Source organism: Anolis carolinensis, chromosome 1 (assembly GCF_035594765.1).
Source record: "Anolis carolinensis isolate JA03-04 chromosome 1, rAnoCar3.1.pri, whole genome shotgun sequence".
In the NCBI taxonomy this organism is placed as follows: domain Eukaryota; kingdom Metazoa; phylum Chordata; class Lepidosauria; order Squamata; family Dactyloidae; genus Anolis; species Anolis carolinensis.
The window spans coordinates 88,499,939-88,514,422 of record NC_085841.1 but is presented as its reverse complement, the minus strand read 5'-3'; the positions used below and the strand labels follow the sequence as shown (position 1 = coordinate 88,514,422).

Genomic DNA, 14,484 nt, shown 5'->3' with positions numbered 1-14,484 from the left:
CGTCTTACAGATTATGGCAAAATTTAATGCTGCATTATACAACAAATAATAAATATAACATATCAAATTATAAAAAATTAAAACATATAAATGCAATAAAACAGATTAAAACATAGTTTTAATGGAGCAGATGTTCCATCAGGGGAGGAATGAGACACAAAACTGGGATCGTTGTGGCAGCATTCATTCAAGAGGGCCCAGGTGGATCAAGGACCATGGCCGAAAGAAACAAATGCTGGTATCTCTGTGCTGACCCCAGGATGTTGAAATGGAGGCTGGTCAAGATGGAGTCTGGCAGCACCAAGCAGCCAGAGTGATCCCCAGGAGCTGAGCCAGGGGCAGCAAGGAAAGCAAACACTGCCCCTTCCCTCAAAGCCCCTGGTGATAGTACCTTCACTTCTTGCTTTGGCTGAGTCCCTGCAGGCGTGGTCCTTTTTATGCTCCAGCCTCTGGAGCAGCAGTTGTTGCTTGCTGGCCTCACTTTGTAGAGTCAGGGCCTCAGTTCTGCCAGAAGTGAGTCCCCAGGAGCTGGGCCAGGGGCAGCAAGGGAAACAAACACTGCCCCTTCCCTCAAAAACCCTGGTGATGGTACCTTCACTTCTTGCTTTGGTTTATACTACAGTGAAGCAATGTAGGTCTCAGTCCCTATATGCTTTCAGTTATAATTGTGTTTTCTATTAACAATGAGCTCAGAACTCAGCCATCATCCTTTGTATTTTCAGAAATCTGAAGCTGTAAGAGTTACTACTTTCACTGGCTGTATGGGAGAAACTTATTTAGACAGCAAACCAATAGGTTTGTGGAATTTCAGAGACATTGAAGGAGAGTGTAAAGGCTGTGCTGTCAGGTACGGTTTTTTTATATTGCCAATTTTCAGTTCTGCTTAATGCACAAATCCAGGCATGTAGGTGTGGGGGGGGGGGGGGGCTTGAGCCCCCCCCCCCTGAAATTTTCAGGGTAGTCCGCGAGAAGGCCTTACATTTATTATTTAAACTGTTATGTTTATTCATATCATGATCTGATCACCATGCTCAATATATCCCATATGCATGGGGGTATTGGGATAACAATACAAACGGTTTGCTAGGGTAGATCCTCTCTCACTCAGACTCAGCCCCTCCCCCAAATCAAAGTCTTGGCTACAGGCCTGCACAAATCATTTGATCAAATAAAATTAGAATTCTTTTAAAATACTACATAATAAAAAGATCATTAATCATATTTTATGTTCTTTTTCAACAGCTGCAATTTAGCAAATGTCAATTGTTACATGTTTTATACAAACAATTTACTTTATAAAATATATTCATATTAACCATAAGTGAAGATTGAGTGATAGTATGGTTTTAAAAAATACAATTTTAAACATTTCTTATTTTCTCTAAATGTTTTATTAAGTCTGCTTAGACATTTTTCTCTAGGGAATAACATTTTGCAGTCATTATTATTTAATTTCTTCAGTGAAGGACCAAACTTGTGGTAGTCCAATATAGAAAATACCATAGAAACCATGTCTCTTGAGACTGGCCATCAGATTTAAAAATATATATTGTAGGTGTTCTTTACTCAGAAAAATCATTACCTAAAAATATATAGGAACTACATATTTCTGGTTTGAGAGAAATCTTCAGTCCCCTATTACAGCTGATTCTGTTTTGTGTATAACAATTTTGGCAATTTCTGACTGAAGTTTGAGCATTTTTCTCCTTCTTAGTCCCCAAGTGGCTGATGGTGAGGGCACAGTTCAGTTTGATGGAGAAGGTTATGCCATGGTAAGCCGCCCAATTAGATGGAATCCAAATATCTCCATGGTTATGTTCAAGTTTAAGACCTTTTCTTCCACTGCTCTTCTAATGTACCTTGCTACACTTGACTTGGTAAGCATAATCTAAACACTTGTTTTGCTACTGCTAATGTTGTAGATTATACAGTTCTCATAGATTTTGAATGTATGCCATTGAGTGGTGGGACTGGATATCACTTAAACAAAGACTGTGAATTGTAAAATTTATTTCTAAAACATGGTATTTGCAAGGGCAGTGCAACAATGTTCATAATAATATTGGTAAAGTTCTGTGACCATGATTACAAAATTCTAGTGCATATTGCTTTTTGTACTGTGAAATAATCAGTGTTCGACAGTAAGAATCTCTCAGTTTATATGTTATTTTTTGACATAAGGTAATGTAAAAATAGTTCACAGATTCTTTGCCATATTTTTAGAAAGGGGAATTATTATTAGTTAATTTCTTTGACTGAAAACAAAATAACAACATACATTTTAAGCAGAATGGGACATTATCCCAATCCTCAAGAAGTTACACAATCTATATGTAAATAATTACATATAGGGCTTAATGGAATTCCTGATTCTACTGATGCATAACATTTAGAAAACAGAATAAGATTTAGAAAATAAGTGGACTTACTACGTATTCCTGCCATTCTTCTTGTAGAAACTACTTGAGAAAGATCTATTCGACAGCAGTATGGTATGGGTGGACACCACAGACCTGAAAGTTTCCCGTAAAGATCTATGTTGAGATGATAAAGGATGATAAGTTAACTATCATTATTTATCAAGAATGATAGATAGATAGATAGATATCCCTGTATCCGTATGGAATATATACTTGAACTTTACATGATACATGAAAATGCATTGAACCCTATTGAAATTAAGGACTTAATTAGCCCAAGAATACCATAGCATCATAGCTGGAGGACCTAGAAAAATGTCTAGACATAACATTTTGTCACATACTGCAAATATTGGTCCTATGGAAAAGGGTGTTGTACTACAATTAATTTAAAACATTTTGAAGAAAAAATGTTTTTTTTTCATTTCTTATTTACATTATCTGAGTTGTTTTCCTTAATCTTGAAAACAGGACAGATTTAAAAGTACCGTATGGGTGGCAATAAAATCTGTTTTTGTTACAGAAATGGCTGAAATTCTCTTTCTTAGCCAGCATAGTGAATCAAACTAAATCCTATTCCTATATAAATTTTGATGTACTGTTCACAGTTGATTCAAGTAAGCAATTAGATTTAGGCCACTATTTTTTCAAGCAGTCAGTAAATACTAAGGATGTTAATTGGCAGCAATGAGATGGAAGCTTATTATGCAAACAGTGTTTTAAATTCCATGAAGTGATTAAAAGAAGCTATTCTCAATACACAACATTACCTTGCCATTCATACTAGGTTTGATGACTGAGTTCTTTTATCTGAATTTCATGAACTTAGAAAGACTCTTGCATTCAGGATTGTAGATTGGAAACAAAAGACTCACTTCAATTGAAATTATTTTGCTCTAGAAAAAAAGAACTTGGCTTTCAGTAACTAAATTTCTATTGCTCCTCATTAACAGAAAGATTTCATGAGCATTGAACTCAGTGATGGGCATATTAAAGTGAGCTATGATCTTGGTTCAGGAACAGCTTCTGTTGTCAGCAACCAAAACCACAATGATGGAAAATGGAAATCATTCACCTTGTCAAGAATTCTAAAACAAGGTGAGTCCCTGCAGGGATAATATCATAAACATCCTAATTATCTTATCCAGCACAGCTAACTACCTAATCATGGAGAAGATGATATATAAAATTGCTGGGTTTAGAAATTGTAAAAGAAAGTGATTTAGTAACTTCTTTTGCTTTCAATTACAGATAGCTTAGGTTAGCTACGACTGATTGCAGTGTCAAACGGGTCTTGTATGATTTTCTTTTGAAAACGGTATCTTAATTTTTCAGACATAATTCTGCCTTACAGCTACCCAAATTACATTCTCAAATTCACCCAAGTGTGTGTGTCGGGGGGGGGGGGAACCATATACAGTAGAGTCTCACTTATCCAACGTTCTGGATTATCCAACACATTTTTGTAGTCAGTGTTTTCAATACATCATGATATTTTGATGCTAAATTCGTAAATATAGTAATTACTAGATAGCATTACTGTGTATTGAACTACTTTTTCTGTCAAATTTGTTGTATAACATGATGTTTTGGTGCTAAAATCATAACCTAATTTGATGTTTAATAGGCTTTTCCATAATCCCTCCTTATTATCCAACATATTCATTTATCCAACGTTCTGCTGGCGCGTTTATGTTGGATAAGTGAGACTCTACTGTAACAGGCACAAAGCATCATATGTGCTCTACAGTATTATTCTGAATGCAAAAGCTAGATTTCCTACTCATAATTTGTGAATATAATACTTATGCATAGTATTTCCTACTACAACAAATCTGTGTATTTTCCTTGAGATGGTGCACATACTTTGATCCTTCATGTGACTTTAAATGACATCTAGAAGCTACAAACAGTAGAAAAATCCTCAGAACTTTGAATTTGACAGCCTTAATACAAAATGCAAAATTTTATGTGGAGGGAGAGATGTTTTTTAAAAATCTTAATAGTGTATTCAGTATTTTTAATGTCATCAGTCTTTTCACAACAACTCAACAGATTCGCAGGAGTTTTGAAGGAAACAAGCCCTTATTTTAGAGTGATTTTCTTCATCTCACTATAGAAACTAAGAGGAAATATTCTAACTAAAGAAATAGCTACACTTGGTCAGGATTGGGGTTCTACAAGAGACTATTTCATGTTTTGTTTCTATTTTTCACTGTCACATTTTACATTTACTAAACCACTTTTTCTTTCAAACTACCATAACGGAACTTTCACATTAATGAACTGCAGATTTACTGTTTCTTGCATAGCTTCCAATAAAAGCTCTACCTTTTCTGTTAAACATGATAACAGTCTTGATCTACCAAGACAGCTGTAACAATTTTATTCAATGAGAGAACATGCTATTGCCTAATCACTGCTGTCCTAAACTCCCAGATTTCTTTTTAAGAGAATGCCAAATAGTAATAAGTACTTAATGTGTCAGTTAAAAATACCAAAACTAATTATCACTATTATTGTGTGCCTTGATCTCCTTTCTGAATTATAGAGAGTTCTACTCCAAAATTCAAATCACTATTGCACACTGATTTATCTTGTGAACTAATAGTTTATCATCAAATCACTATTTCACACTGGCTCGCTTATGAACTAATAGTTTATTAAAATCAGATAAAATACGGGTAAGTGCAGATTTTGTCTTATTTCAGTTTCTATAAATGGTAGAGCTGGGGTGAGAAAAGTTCAGTCTATTAATTGTGTGTGAAAGTCAAAAATGCAGTTATGGTCTACCATAGTAGCAAAAGTTTGCCCCTGCTCCGACCACAGTTGTTTACCATTGGCCATGCACTTGATACTTCTTTTAAAAGGAAAAAAAGGAAAACTAGAAATCTAGGGGACTGTGCCTCTTGGACTGAAGAATAGGTGCTCTCTTGCCCTTTCCTCGCAGATGCTCCTGACTGATTTGCTAATATGTCCAGAAAATATGTGGTTAGCATAGCACGAGTTTCCCAATTGTAAGCAGAGGACTATTACATTCAAGAAATGTAGAGGCTATTGAAAATATCAAAATCATACTGAAATTACAGTCTTATATAAACATATATCCCACCAGGTTCATATTATCATTGTATTTTAGTCTATCAAAATATTTTCACCAGAAATGAACAGCATCTGTCTCATCTCTTTGCTGGCTCTGGGAGGCTCCCTCCTGAATAGTACAGAGGATCTGAGTCTGGCAGCTAAACTCTTGGTACAAGAAATCAGCCCAAAACTCTTAATGACAAGCTGGGTATCATGAATCTGTGTACATTACAATATACATACATTTAGGCCCCTTCTACACTGCCATATAAAAACCAGATTATCTACTTTGAACTGGATTATATGGCAGTATAGACTCATATAATCCAGTTCAAAGCAGATAATGTAGATTATCTGATTTGAAAATCTGGAAAATACAGCAGTATGAAAGGATTTTAGGATTGTGGAAGAGAAGCAAATCATGGCATGACCCCTGCCCCAGCTGTATTACCTGTGCTTGTCTGTTTTTGTACCAGTCACCAACATTAGGTATTTTGAACTGAAACCAGGGTACCAGTTTCTAGGGTGGGTTGGAGTGAGATGAAGTGGCAGTGCATAGAGTGACCAAGGCAAATCTGTATAAATAAAGCCACTGCTACAAAATTGGAAGGGTCTACACATTTTTATTTTAATGTTGCTCGAATTAATATTCCAATTACATCCTTTAAAATATATTATTAATTAATCAGTCTAATAAATAAAAGCCATTATGCATTAGCAAAGTTTTCAGGGGGGGGGGGGAAGCTGTGCTAGTAAGTCTTTCTGACTGTGGCAAATCTTTTCTTGTTCATCTTTTATTATTTTTGTATATTATTTATTTTATGCTTCTTTCTTTACTTTCCAGTTGTGTGTTACTTTTAAACCTTGGATTTAGACAATGGATTGCACTGATTTTCTTTGCAAGCATTTATAATAATATACCACTATACTAAGTGGCCATTCATCATTAAAACATATTTTAATGCAAATTTTTCTTAAGGAGTATAAACCATAAGCTATTAAGTACTAACATTTGAAGCATTCTTCAACTGAAATCTATAGTAAACTTTCTCTTTTCTTTTCTGCAGCTAATGTATCAATTGTAGACATAGACTCCAATCAAGAAGAGATCATATCAACAGATTCTACAGGAAAGCACTTTGGCCTTAACTTGAAAGCTGATGAACCTATCTATTTTGGGGGACTGCCAAGCTTAAGAGGAAATCTAAGGTAATGGGTAGCAAAAAGGTATTTACTATTTGAACTTGATTATTTGAACATTATACTCCCTGCGTGTTTGTTTGGACTCCCTTGGCTTGAGGATAATTTGCCCTCATGATTCAACATAAACTACACCAGTCCCTAAGGTTCAGCCCCTAATTCAACATTCAGGTGTTACACCTGCTTATGTGATAATATGGCCGTTTCACAGCTATTGAAAATGGCCTTTCAATTGGGAAAAGGCATCTCTCACAGATAATGCAGCACAAAGAGTGAAAAATTGGCTGATCCCTTTTCCCCACAGCTATATGTCCTCCATAACCCCTGCCTTCTCTTACAATTCATGTCGGCAATGATAATGACCCACCTGAGTGTCAGTTCTTTAAACACAAAATGCATAGTAGGAAGGTAGTGAGGTAACGGGTGTTGCCGCTACCACTTGCAAGACTATGAAGATGATGTAGGAGGGAGAAGTACTAATGATAAGGAATAGTGAGAAACTTTAAGCCTCATCAACATATCGGTCTTCTGGTGTGGCTTACGATGAGTTATCGATCCCATTGTTGTTTTCCACGCCATTTGTTTAAAATCTGACTAAAAATAACAAATTGGGTCTGGAACCTGGGGTGGTAGAAAAATACAGTCCCACCCTCCCCCCCATCCGCCACCCCCAGACCTAAAGATTCTTAAATGTTATTTCAGACAAAAAGTATTAGCAGGCTTTTTTACTCAACCCTGTGAAAGTAGAGGGCCTATTATAAGAGAATAGTGGAAGGAAACAAAGAAATATAAGAAATACCTTACTCTTCCCTGTTGCACTTCACACCTGTCCAGCCTTAGTTTGTCCAGGAAATGCAAGAGCCAGTTTTAAAGAAATGGAGTCATAGAAAAGAATGTGTATCTATCCACATTTTTATGCAACATACCTTTCTTTTTGAATATTTACATATAAACATAGCACTGACTGTCTTGCTCATATGAAGAGTCCATTATCAATTTTATCATGTATAAAATATATCCTGTTACACTTTCAAGGCTTCTTTAAAGCTCAGAGACTAGATCCTGGGTTTTAATAACTGTTTCCTTATTATAAAATAAACTCTAGAACTTTTATTGATGTTTACAAAAACATTTTGGCAAGAGAAAGATCACTGTACTACAAAGTGTAGTATGATATGAAAGAGGCAGCCATTCTTTCTTATATCATGCAAAAATAAGAGTCAAGTTCACTTTGAGCATATGCAAAGAGATCTGAAATAATGAACAAATAGATTGCTGCAGAGCCAAGCAGCTTTATGTTGGTTAATAAGGTTGACGCTGTAGTTAGTGCATCATTATGATTATTGTTACATCAGTTCGCTTGTCATCTGCTCTGAGGGGTTTTTTTCTTTTTCTTTTTTTTTCTTTTTGAGAAATTAGAAGTTAACAATATCTGTTCAAAAGAGCCAGAATAAATATGCACTAACCTAAATCTATAACTCAACCACAACATCATAAAAGTTACATGTCTGGATTAGACCAAGAATCATGTCCTGTTTCATGCAGATGCCACTGAAAGCTAACTAAGGAGGAGCAGGGAATTACATAAAGTTACTCAAAGCTTGTGTCTTTTCACATCCCTATTGTACTGGTTAATTTTTTAAAATTAAAAAGCCAGTGCTAAAAATATTACCAGTAAGGTTTAAAACTGACCCTCAATTCTAATACAGGTGTCCCCCAAGTTACAAACAAGATAGGTTCTGTAGGTCTGTTTATAACTTGAATTTTCTTTGAAAGTCAAAACAGGCACATTTTTAAGTGTAACTCCAGCCAAAAGTATGTCTTTTAGTTTTAGACAGCACAGGGCAGGGTTAACAACCCTGTGGTGTTTGTTTTGCTGTCTGCACCCCTATTCAGAAGATTTCACCTCATTTTCTGTCCCTGTGATCATTGGACTTTGAAAAATTTGTCTTGCTGTGGAAACAAAGTTTGGTGATAAAGTTTTAGTGGAGACACCTTTCTCCCTTGATAATGCTTTCAGGAGTGAATTTCCTTTCCGAGGGGTAGATTTCTCTCACTTCCTGTTGCCTCACCTCCGTTTTTAACAATGAATCATTTGTAAGTCGGATGTTTGTAACTCAGGGACTGCCTGTATTATGATAGTGGTGGTGATGGTGGTTGAAAAAGAATTAATCTATTTGTTTTTTTCACAGTGTTTATAAATTTTCATACTCACATAAAGTTCTTCTTTTGAAAGCAGCAGCCCCAACACCCAGCTTTTTATTCTACAGTATTCAAATATCTTGAGGGAACGAGTCATACACTTGACAAACCAATGAGAATTTGGCCACAGACTACTTGACTGATATATCTACATTGATATAACTGTCTATAACAACCCTTGTTATGTCTAATTTTGCACACACCATCTTGTTTATTTTTTATCTTGCCTTTCTCCCAGTATGGAGCTCAGGGACTAACAACACAGAAGGAAAAAAATACTGCTTAAAATAGTCATTGGGTTAAAAGCAATTAAATGAACTATTCTTTTTGAAAGCACTAAAATAATGTAAAAGCATTTAAAGACTAAATCCATTCAATCAATAAAAGTCTAGCCATACTTAAACCCTCTGTCACACATTGAAAAATAATATTTTAGGAGTAAGTTGTGCCAATTAACTTGGAAACATGTCGCAGAGGCTCTGCCTTCTCTGTTCTCCCAGCCAGTTGGCTCCCTTCATAAATTCATTATTTTGGCAATATCTGATTTACCCCCATACATCTCATGATGACTGACCTCCCATTAGTGTGTAGAGCTGGCAGAATAAAAATTGGAGCTGGCTCCTCTGACTTTTAAAGGTTTAGAAGACCACATTTCAGCAGGTGTTGCATATTACCTGGTTGCATGATAAACAACACCTGCTGAATTTCCCTCTTCTTTCCAAACATTAAAGGTGCCAAAGCTGTCTACAGTTTCCAGTCTGGCAAAACTGCTAGTGCAGATGGTCAGAACGGTTACCTGGAGACAGAGAGGTAAGACATAGGAGAACCTAGTAGCCTCATGTTCCACCTTAGAAGAGAACGACAATAATGTAGGTCTTCCTTTGTATCTTACATTCTCTTTTGATAAGAAAGGCAACTCCGATCTTCAGGGGAAACGTTAAAATGAGAAGAATCAGCAAAGGAGAGATTCTTAACATACCTGCCCTCCTTCAGGATATAGCTCCTGCTATTTTCAGCCACTGCATCAAACTGAGAAGGAGGAAAGTTATCAATTGAGTTCTCTGTTAATCTTTACACACATTGAGGATTTCTTCCACCAGGCCTGCATGGACAAATACTGTCTGACATTAAAATCTATCTCCTTGTAAAGGTTTTTTTTAATCATGTATATCTATTACAATCATGTATATCTATTCCTTATATATGTGTTCAATAAAAGTACTATATAGTGTCAAAAATGAGAAATTGTTACAGGACTTTTGCAGGAATGCTGTTTGTTTTGTTTTTTAAAAAACTATTACAATTGTAAATTAAATTCTGTGTCGGTTCTTTTCTCCCCCTCTTTCTCTCTTTTTTTTTATCTTAGTATGAAATCAAGGTAAACAATATCCAATTTAAATCAGCACTTGCATGCTTTCTGCTTTGCATGGGTGAAGCACTGCTTGCAACAGGTGGCAAAGCAAAAAGCAATTTGTGTCTGTATTTGTTCCAGCTGTTGCTCTGGGGGTGTTCATTCAGCAAGAGATTCTGCCGCAGCAAATCAAGCTATTCCTAAGTGCTTAGCATAGCCTTGCCTCACGCTGCGCCCACACTTGCAGCAACAAAACACTTAGTAAGCATCTTCACACAGCTGTTTACAGCTTGCTGTGTTGGGCTTGCTTTTTTTCGTCTTCATATTTTAAATTAATCATATCAGGATCCTACTGGGGGGAAAGGGGGTGGGAATCTACATAAAGTCTGTGTAGTTTTTTAAAAAAATGTTTAGACTTTTGCTCAGCATGGAGCAAATTAGTAACTGAGCTGTGTTTGGAAACCTTTGAGAACAAAGTGTCAATCACAAAATATGATTTTTTTTTCAAAATGTATTTTCCAAGTAACTGAAGGGGGTCCATTTGTTTCCACAAAAAATCATCTTTGGAGACTGACATTCATTTCTCAAAAATGTCTAAACATGTTCAGTTGTTATTGTGCACAGTGAGGAAAAAATTACAGTCTAGCCTAGGATTTTTTAAACCTCAACTCCCATTATCCGCAGTCATGGCTCCTGCTGGCTTGGAATGATTAAAATTGTGATACAACATATCTACAGGATCTCAGATTGGAGTTATCTTTCAGTCCAAGATAAAGGGTTGTCTCTTTCTGGTACATACATTTTCAGAAACATATGAATTGTGTTACTGAATCAGACCAGAAGCCTATCTAGTCAAGAAGATAGTGTGTTTTGGACCTGGCCAAAAAGATGGACATGGGGTTGAACACCTTGTTCAGTTGGTTGTCTCCACCTCTGATATGCAGAGTTTCACTGGCATTTTACCAGAAGATTGCATACAGCTATAGTCAAACCAATACAAATTGAGCCAGTTTGTATGGAGTGTGGAATCAAAACACCAAATAAAAGAGATAGCCTATGTGGAGTTTGGAAAACCCTTGAAAGGATGATCACTAATCTCCTTGATATTTTGTGCATTGCCTCAAATAGAAAAACGGTTCTTTCTCAGGACCTGTATTCTGCAGATGGAGCTTACAGATGGGGTTCATACAAAATTAAAATTAGAATTTAAGTTAAAGGTTTAACTAGAATGTAAATTAATATTATATGGCTGAGGGCAAGGACTTTCCTACCATTGATCTCTGTAAGCCACTGTAGCTTTTGCAGTTGAGTGTTTTAAATAAGTAAAGAACGTACTGTAATCACCTCTACAATGATAGAAGTAAACTCTTTAAACTCCTTTTCAGTTTTTTAAGAAGTGCTGAATTAAGAGTTTTCTGTGCCCAGGACTTGAAAATACAGCAGCATCACAAAGTTTGCTTAATGAAGAAATGCCACTTGAGTAGTATGGAGGAATTAAACCAGTGGTTCTCAACCTGTGGGTCCCCAGGTGTTTTAGCCTACAACTCCCAGAAATCCCAGCCAGTTTACCAGCTGTTAGAATTTCTGGGAGTTGAAGGCTAAAAGATCAAGCATCCCAGGTTGAGAACCACTGGATTAAACATTGTGTTTGGGACTCAAAGAATGTTGTGATTCTTTTTACCTCCTTTTTTATCTTTGGCCATGTGTAGGAGGACATGTGCAAACTCATGTGTATGATAAACAATCCTTTTGCAAATCGCCATCCACAAATTTGTTTTTTTGAATCTACATAAGAACATGGGAGAAGTATCCATATAGCTTCTCCCTGTGAAAAAAAGAAAAATTTAGGAAATGTCATCTTTTGGAGGCAAATGTCAAGATCAACAAGAGCTAAGCAACATTTCTTGGCTCATGTGTTTGCTGAGATGCAACCTACCCCAGCTGACTTAGGGTACAGGGAAAAGGCTTGGGTCAACATTTAATTTTAGCCTCAGTGATCCTGAATCTCTGCTAAATATTACTTGATAAGACTGATCTGTTATTGGAACAGCTAACAGGTCTGTTGTTATAGGTCATTGTATGAAGTAAATACAGCATATGAGATAAAGCACAAACATTTTCAAACTAGAAAGATATATGTACTTTTCACCATCCTCAGGTTTGTTTTATTAACTCTTTTGGCATCCACAGGGAGAATGTAAAACCAAAAATGTCTGCATTATAGGGTCGGTGTGGTAAAATAATACGAGGATTCTCAATTCCATTATTATACATATTCAAATATTTGCAGCTTTTCAGATGGATATGCTATGCTTTGCTGAGATGGCTACAATGCAGCAAAAAATCAGCAAAAACTCTCCTATCTTTAAATGCATATGTTGTTAAGCTATATTTTGCTGTTACTGTGTAATTAAGATGTTACTATATAGGCATACAAACTGTTCATTTCTGTTTTCTCATTTTAATACCCATATTTTATATTTCTGTTTTCATACCTGTATCTTACTTGGTGAGTAAGTCAGTTAGGTGATACCTAAATAATCACAGTCTTTAAGTCCATTGACAGTTGACATGAAGGATTAACTACTATGTACAGGAAGGGTACTGTTTCAAGAACAATCAACATTAATTAAATAACTTTTCCAAGACATAATAGAGCAAAAATAATCTGACCAACACTTGGGTGGGTGTAGTGGCTTGGTTCCTGTGTTACATTTCTGCTAAATCACTTTAAAAAAGGGTTGGATTAAATATCAACTACAAGTGATTCTCCTAGAGGCTACAGTTTATCCCGTGCTTCCCTACTGATTTTCCCAGTGATGCACAATCTTGGATCTCCAGATGTTGTTAAACTTCTGTTCCGAAAAGCCCCAACCAAAATGTTGGATGCTTAAGAGTTCAGAGACCTGAATGATGGCTCTTCTTGTCATAAAACAGATATGGAGACCTTTTTTGATGGGAACAAAAGTACCTTGCTTCAGCATAAAGGAAATGGCATATTTCATATTTCATATGTGAATAAAGTAAAGCAAAGGATGCAAAAATAGCACCAACACCTTTTTGACTTAACACCAAAAATATTCATAGTGTTACTAGCTGGTTAATTTCTTTCATGATATTTTTCCTATTGAAACTGGGAGCATAAAAAGTAAATATTACTATGACTGCAGAAATGCTATAGTACAACTGGGAGTAAGGCTCATTGAACATATTTGTGGCTTTCTTCTAAGTAGAAAAGTACAATGTTAACTTTAAATTTCTTTACAGTGGGCCAGTGTGTTTTAAAAAGTAAAAGTAGACAACTGATTTAGCACTTTCTTGAGGACTTTATTTATTTATTTATTTATTTATTTAATGTACCACTCTTCTCCCCCAGGGGGACATTAGTATCGTTGTACTTTCTAGAATCTTAGAATTGGCTTTAGTTGGAGAATAAATCTGATTTCATTTTCTATTTGCAGACCTGAAGTAAATACAAGAAAGTATGCAGGTTGCCTCAAGGATATTGAAATTTCTAGGACACCATACAATCTCCTAAGCAGTCCCGACTATGTTGGCATTACCAAGGGTTGTACATTAGAAGTAAGTTTCTATTATTTAACTTTTCTCGAGCATCACCAGTAGTGATCACTCCATATTTCATGCAGAAGCTGAGCAGAACCATGAAAAAAGAAAGATCCTACATGTATGATAGCCAAGTGTTTCTTCATTATGATGCTTCCAACCTCATCATAAGTTGCCATGCAGCCCTTTATGTGAATTTTCAAACAGTGATAGATGCTTCCTGGAGTATCTTGTCTGATATGTTAATTGTAATAAATTATTCATTCATTCCTGGAGCATCAGTTGCTGGTGAAGAAACATGCACAGTGAGTATCCACTTGAGTTGGTTCCAGAATCTCCACTAAGATCAGACTTTATGGATATCCAATTCCCATTATTTACAATGGCACAGTAAAGTGGTGTCCATTATATAAAATGGCAAAATCAAGGTTTGTGTTTGGGGATTTTATTTTTTATTATTTTTAAACTATGGATGGTTGAATCCATGGATACAGCATCTGTGCATGCATAGTGCCGACTATATTGTAGGATTGGCATAATAAGCTATGTTAGTAATCAAGACAGGCGAAGAGAGCCATCATGCCCTGACAACAAAGTGGCTTGCTCTTATTTTTGTTAATGTCTTGGTTAACGTTGGGGCTTTCTTAACAACATTTATTCAAA

General features: G+C 35.9%; 1 protein-coding gene and 1 long non-coding RNA gene across 2 annotated transcripts in view; one reads left to right on the top strand and one right to left on the bottom strand.

The window, feature by feature from the left end:
- Positions 1-2,530, bottom strand: part of LOC134298468 (uncharacterized) — a 46,362-nt gene extending 43,832 nt beyond the window's left edge. Inside the window, exon 1 of the long non-coding RNA XR_010005569.1 lies at positions 2,430-2,530. This is a non-coding gene — a long non-coding RNA (uncharacterized LOC134298468). The remainder of the gene's footprint in view (positions 1-2,429) is intronic.
- The window catches only part of lama2 (laminin subunit alpha 2), a 630,991-nt gene that overhangs the window by 566,512 nt on the left and 49,995 nt on the right, over positions 1-14,484 (top strand). The window contains 5 exon segments of the mRNA XM_062978830.1: positions 723-847; positions 1,715-1,877; positions 3,374-3,518; positions 6,572-6,713; positions 13,719-13,839. Of these exon segments, the coding sequence (XP_062834900.1) occupies positions 723-847; positions 1,715-1,877; positions 3,374-3,518; positions 6,572-6,713; positions 13,719-13,839 (696 nt within the window).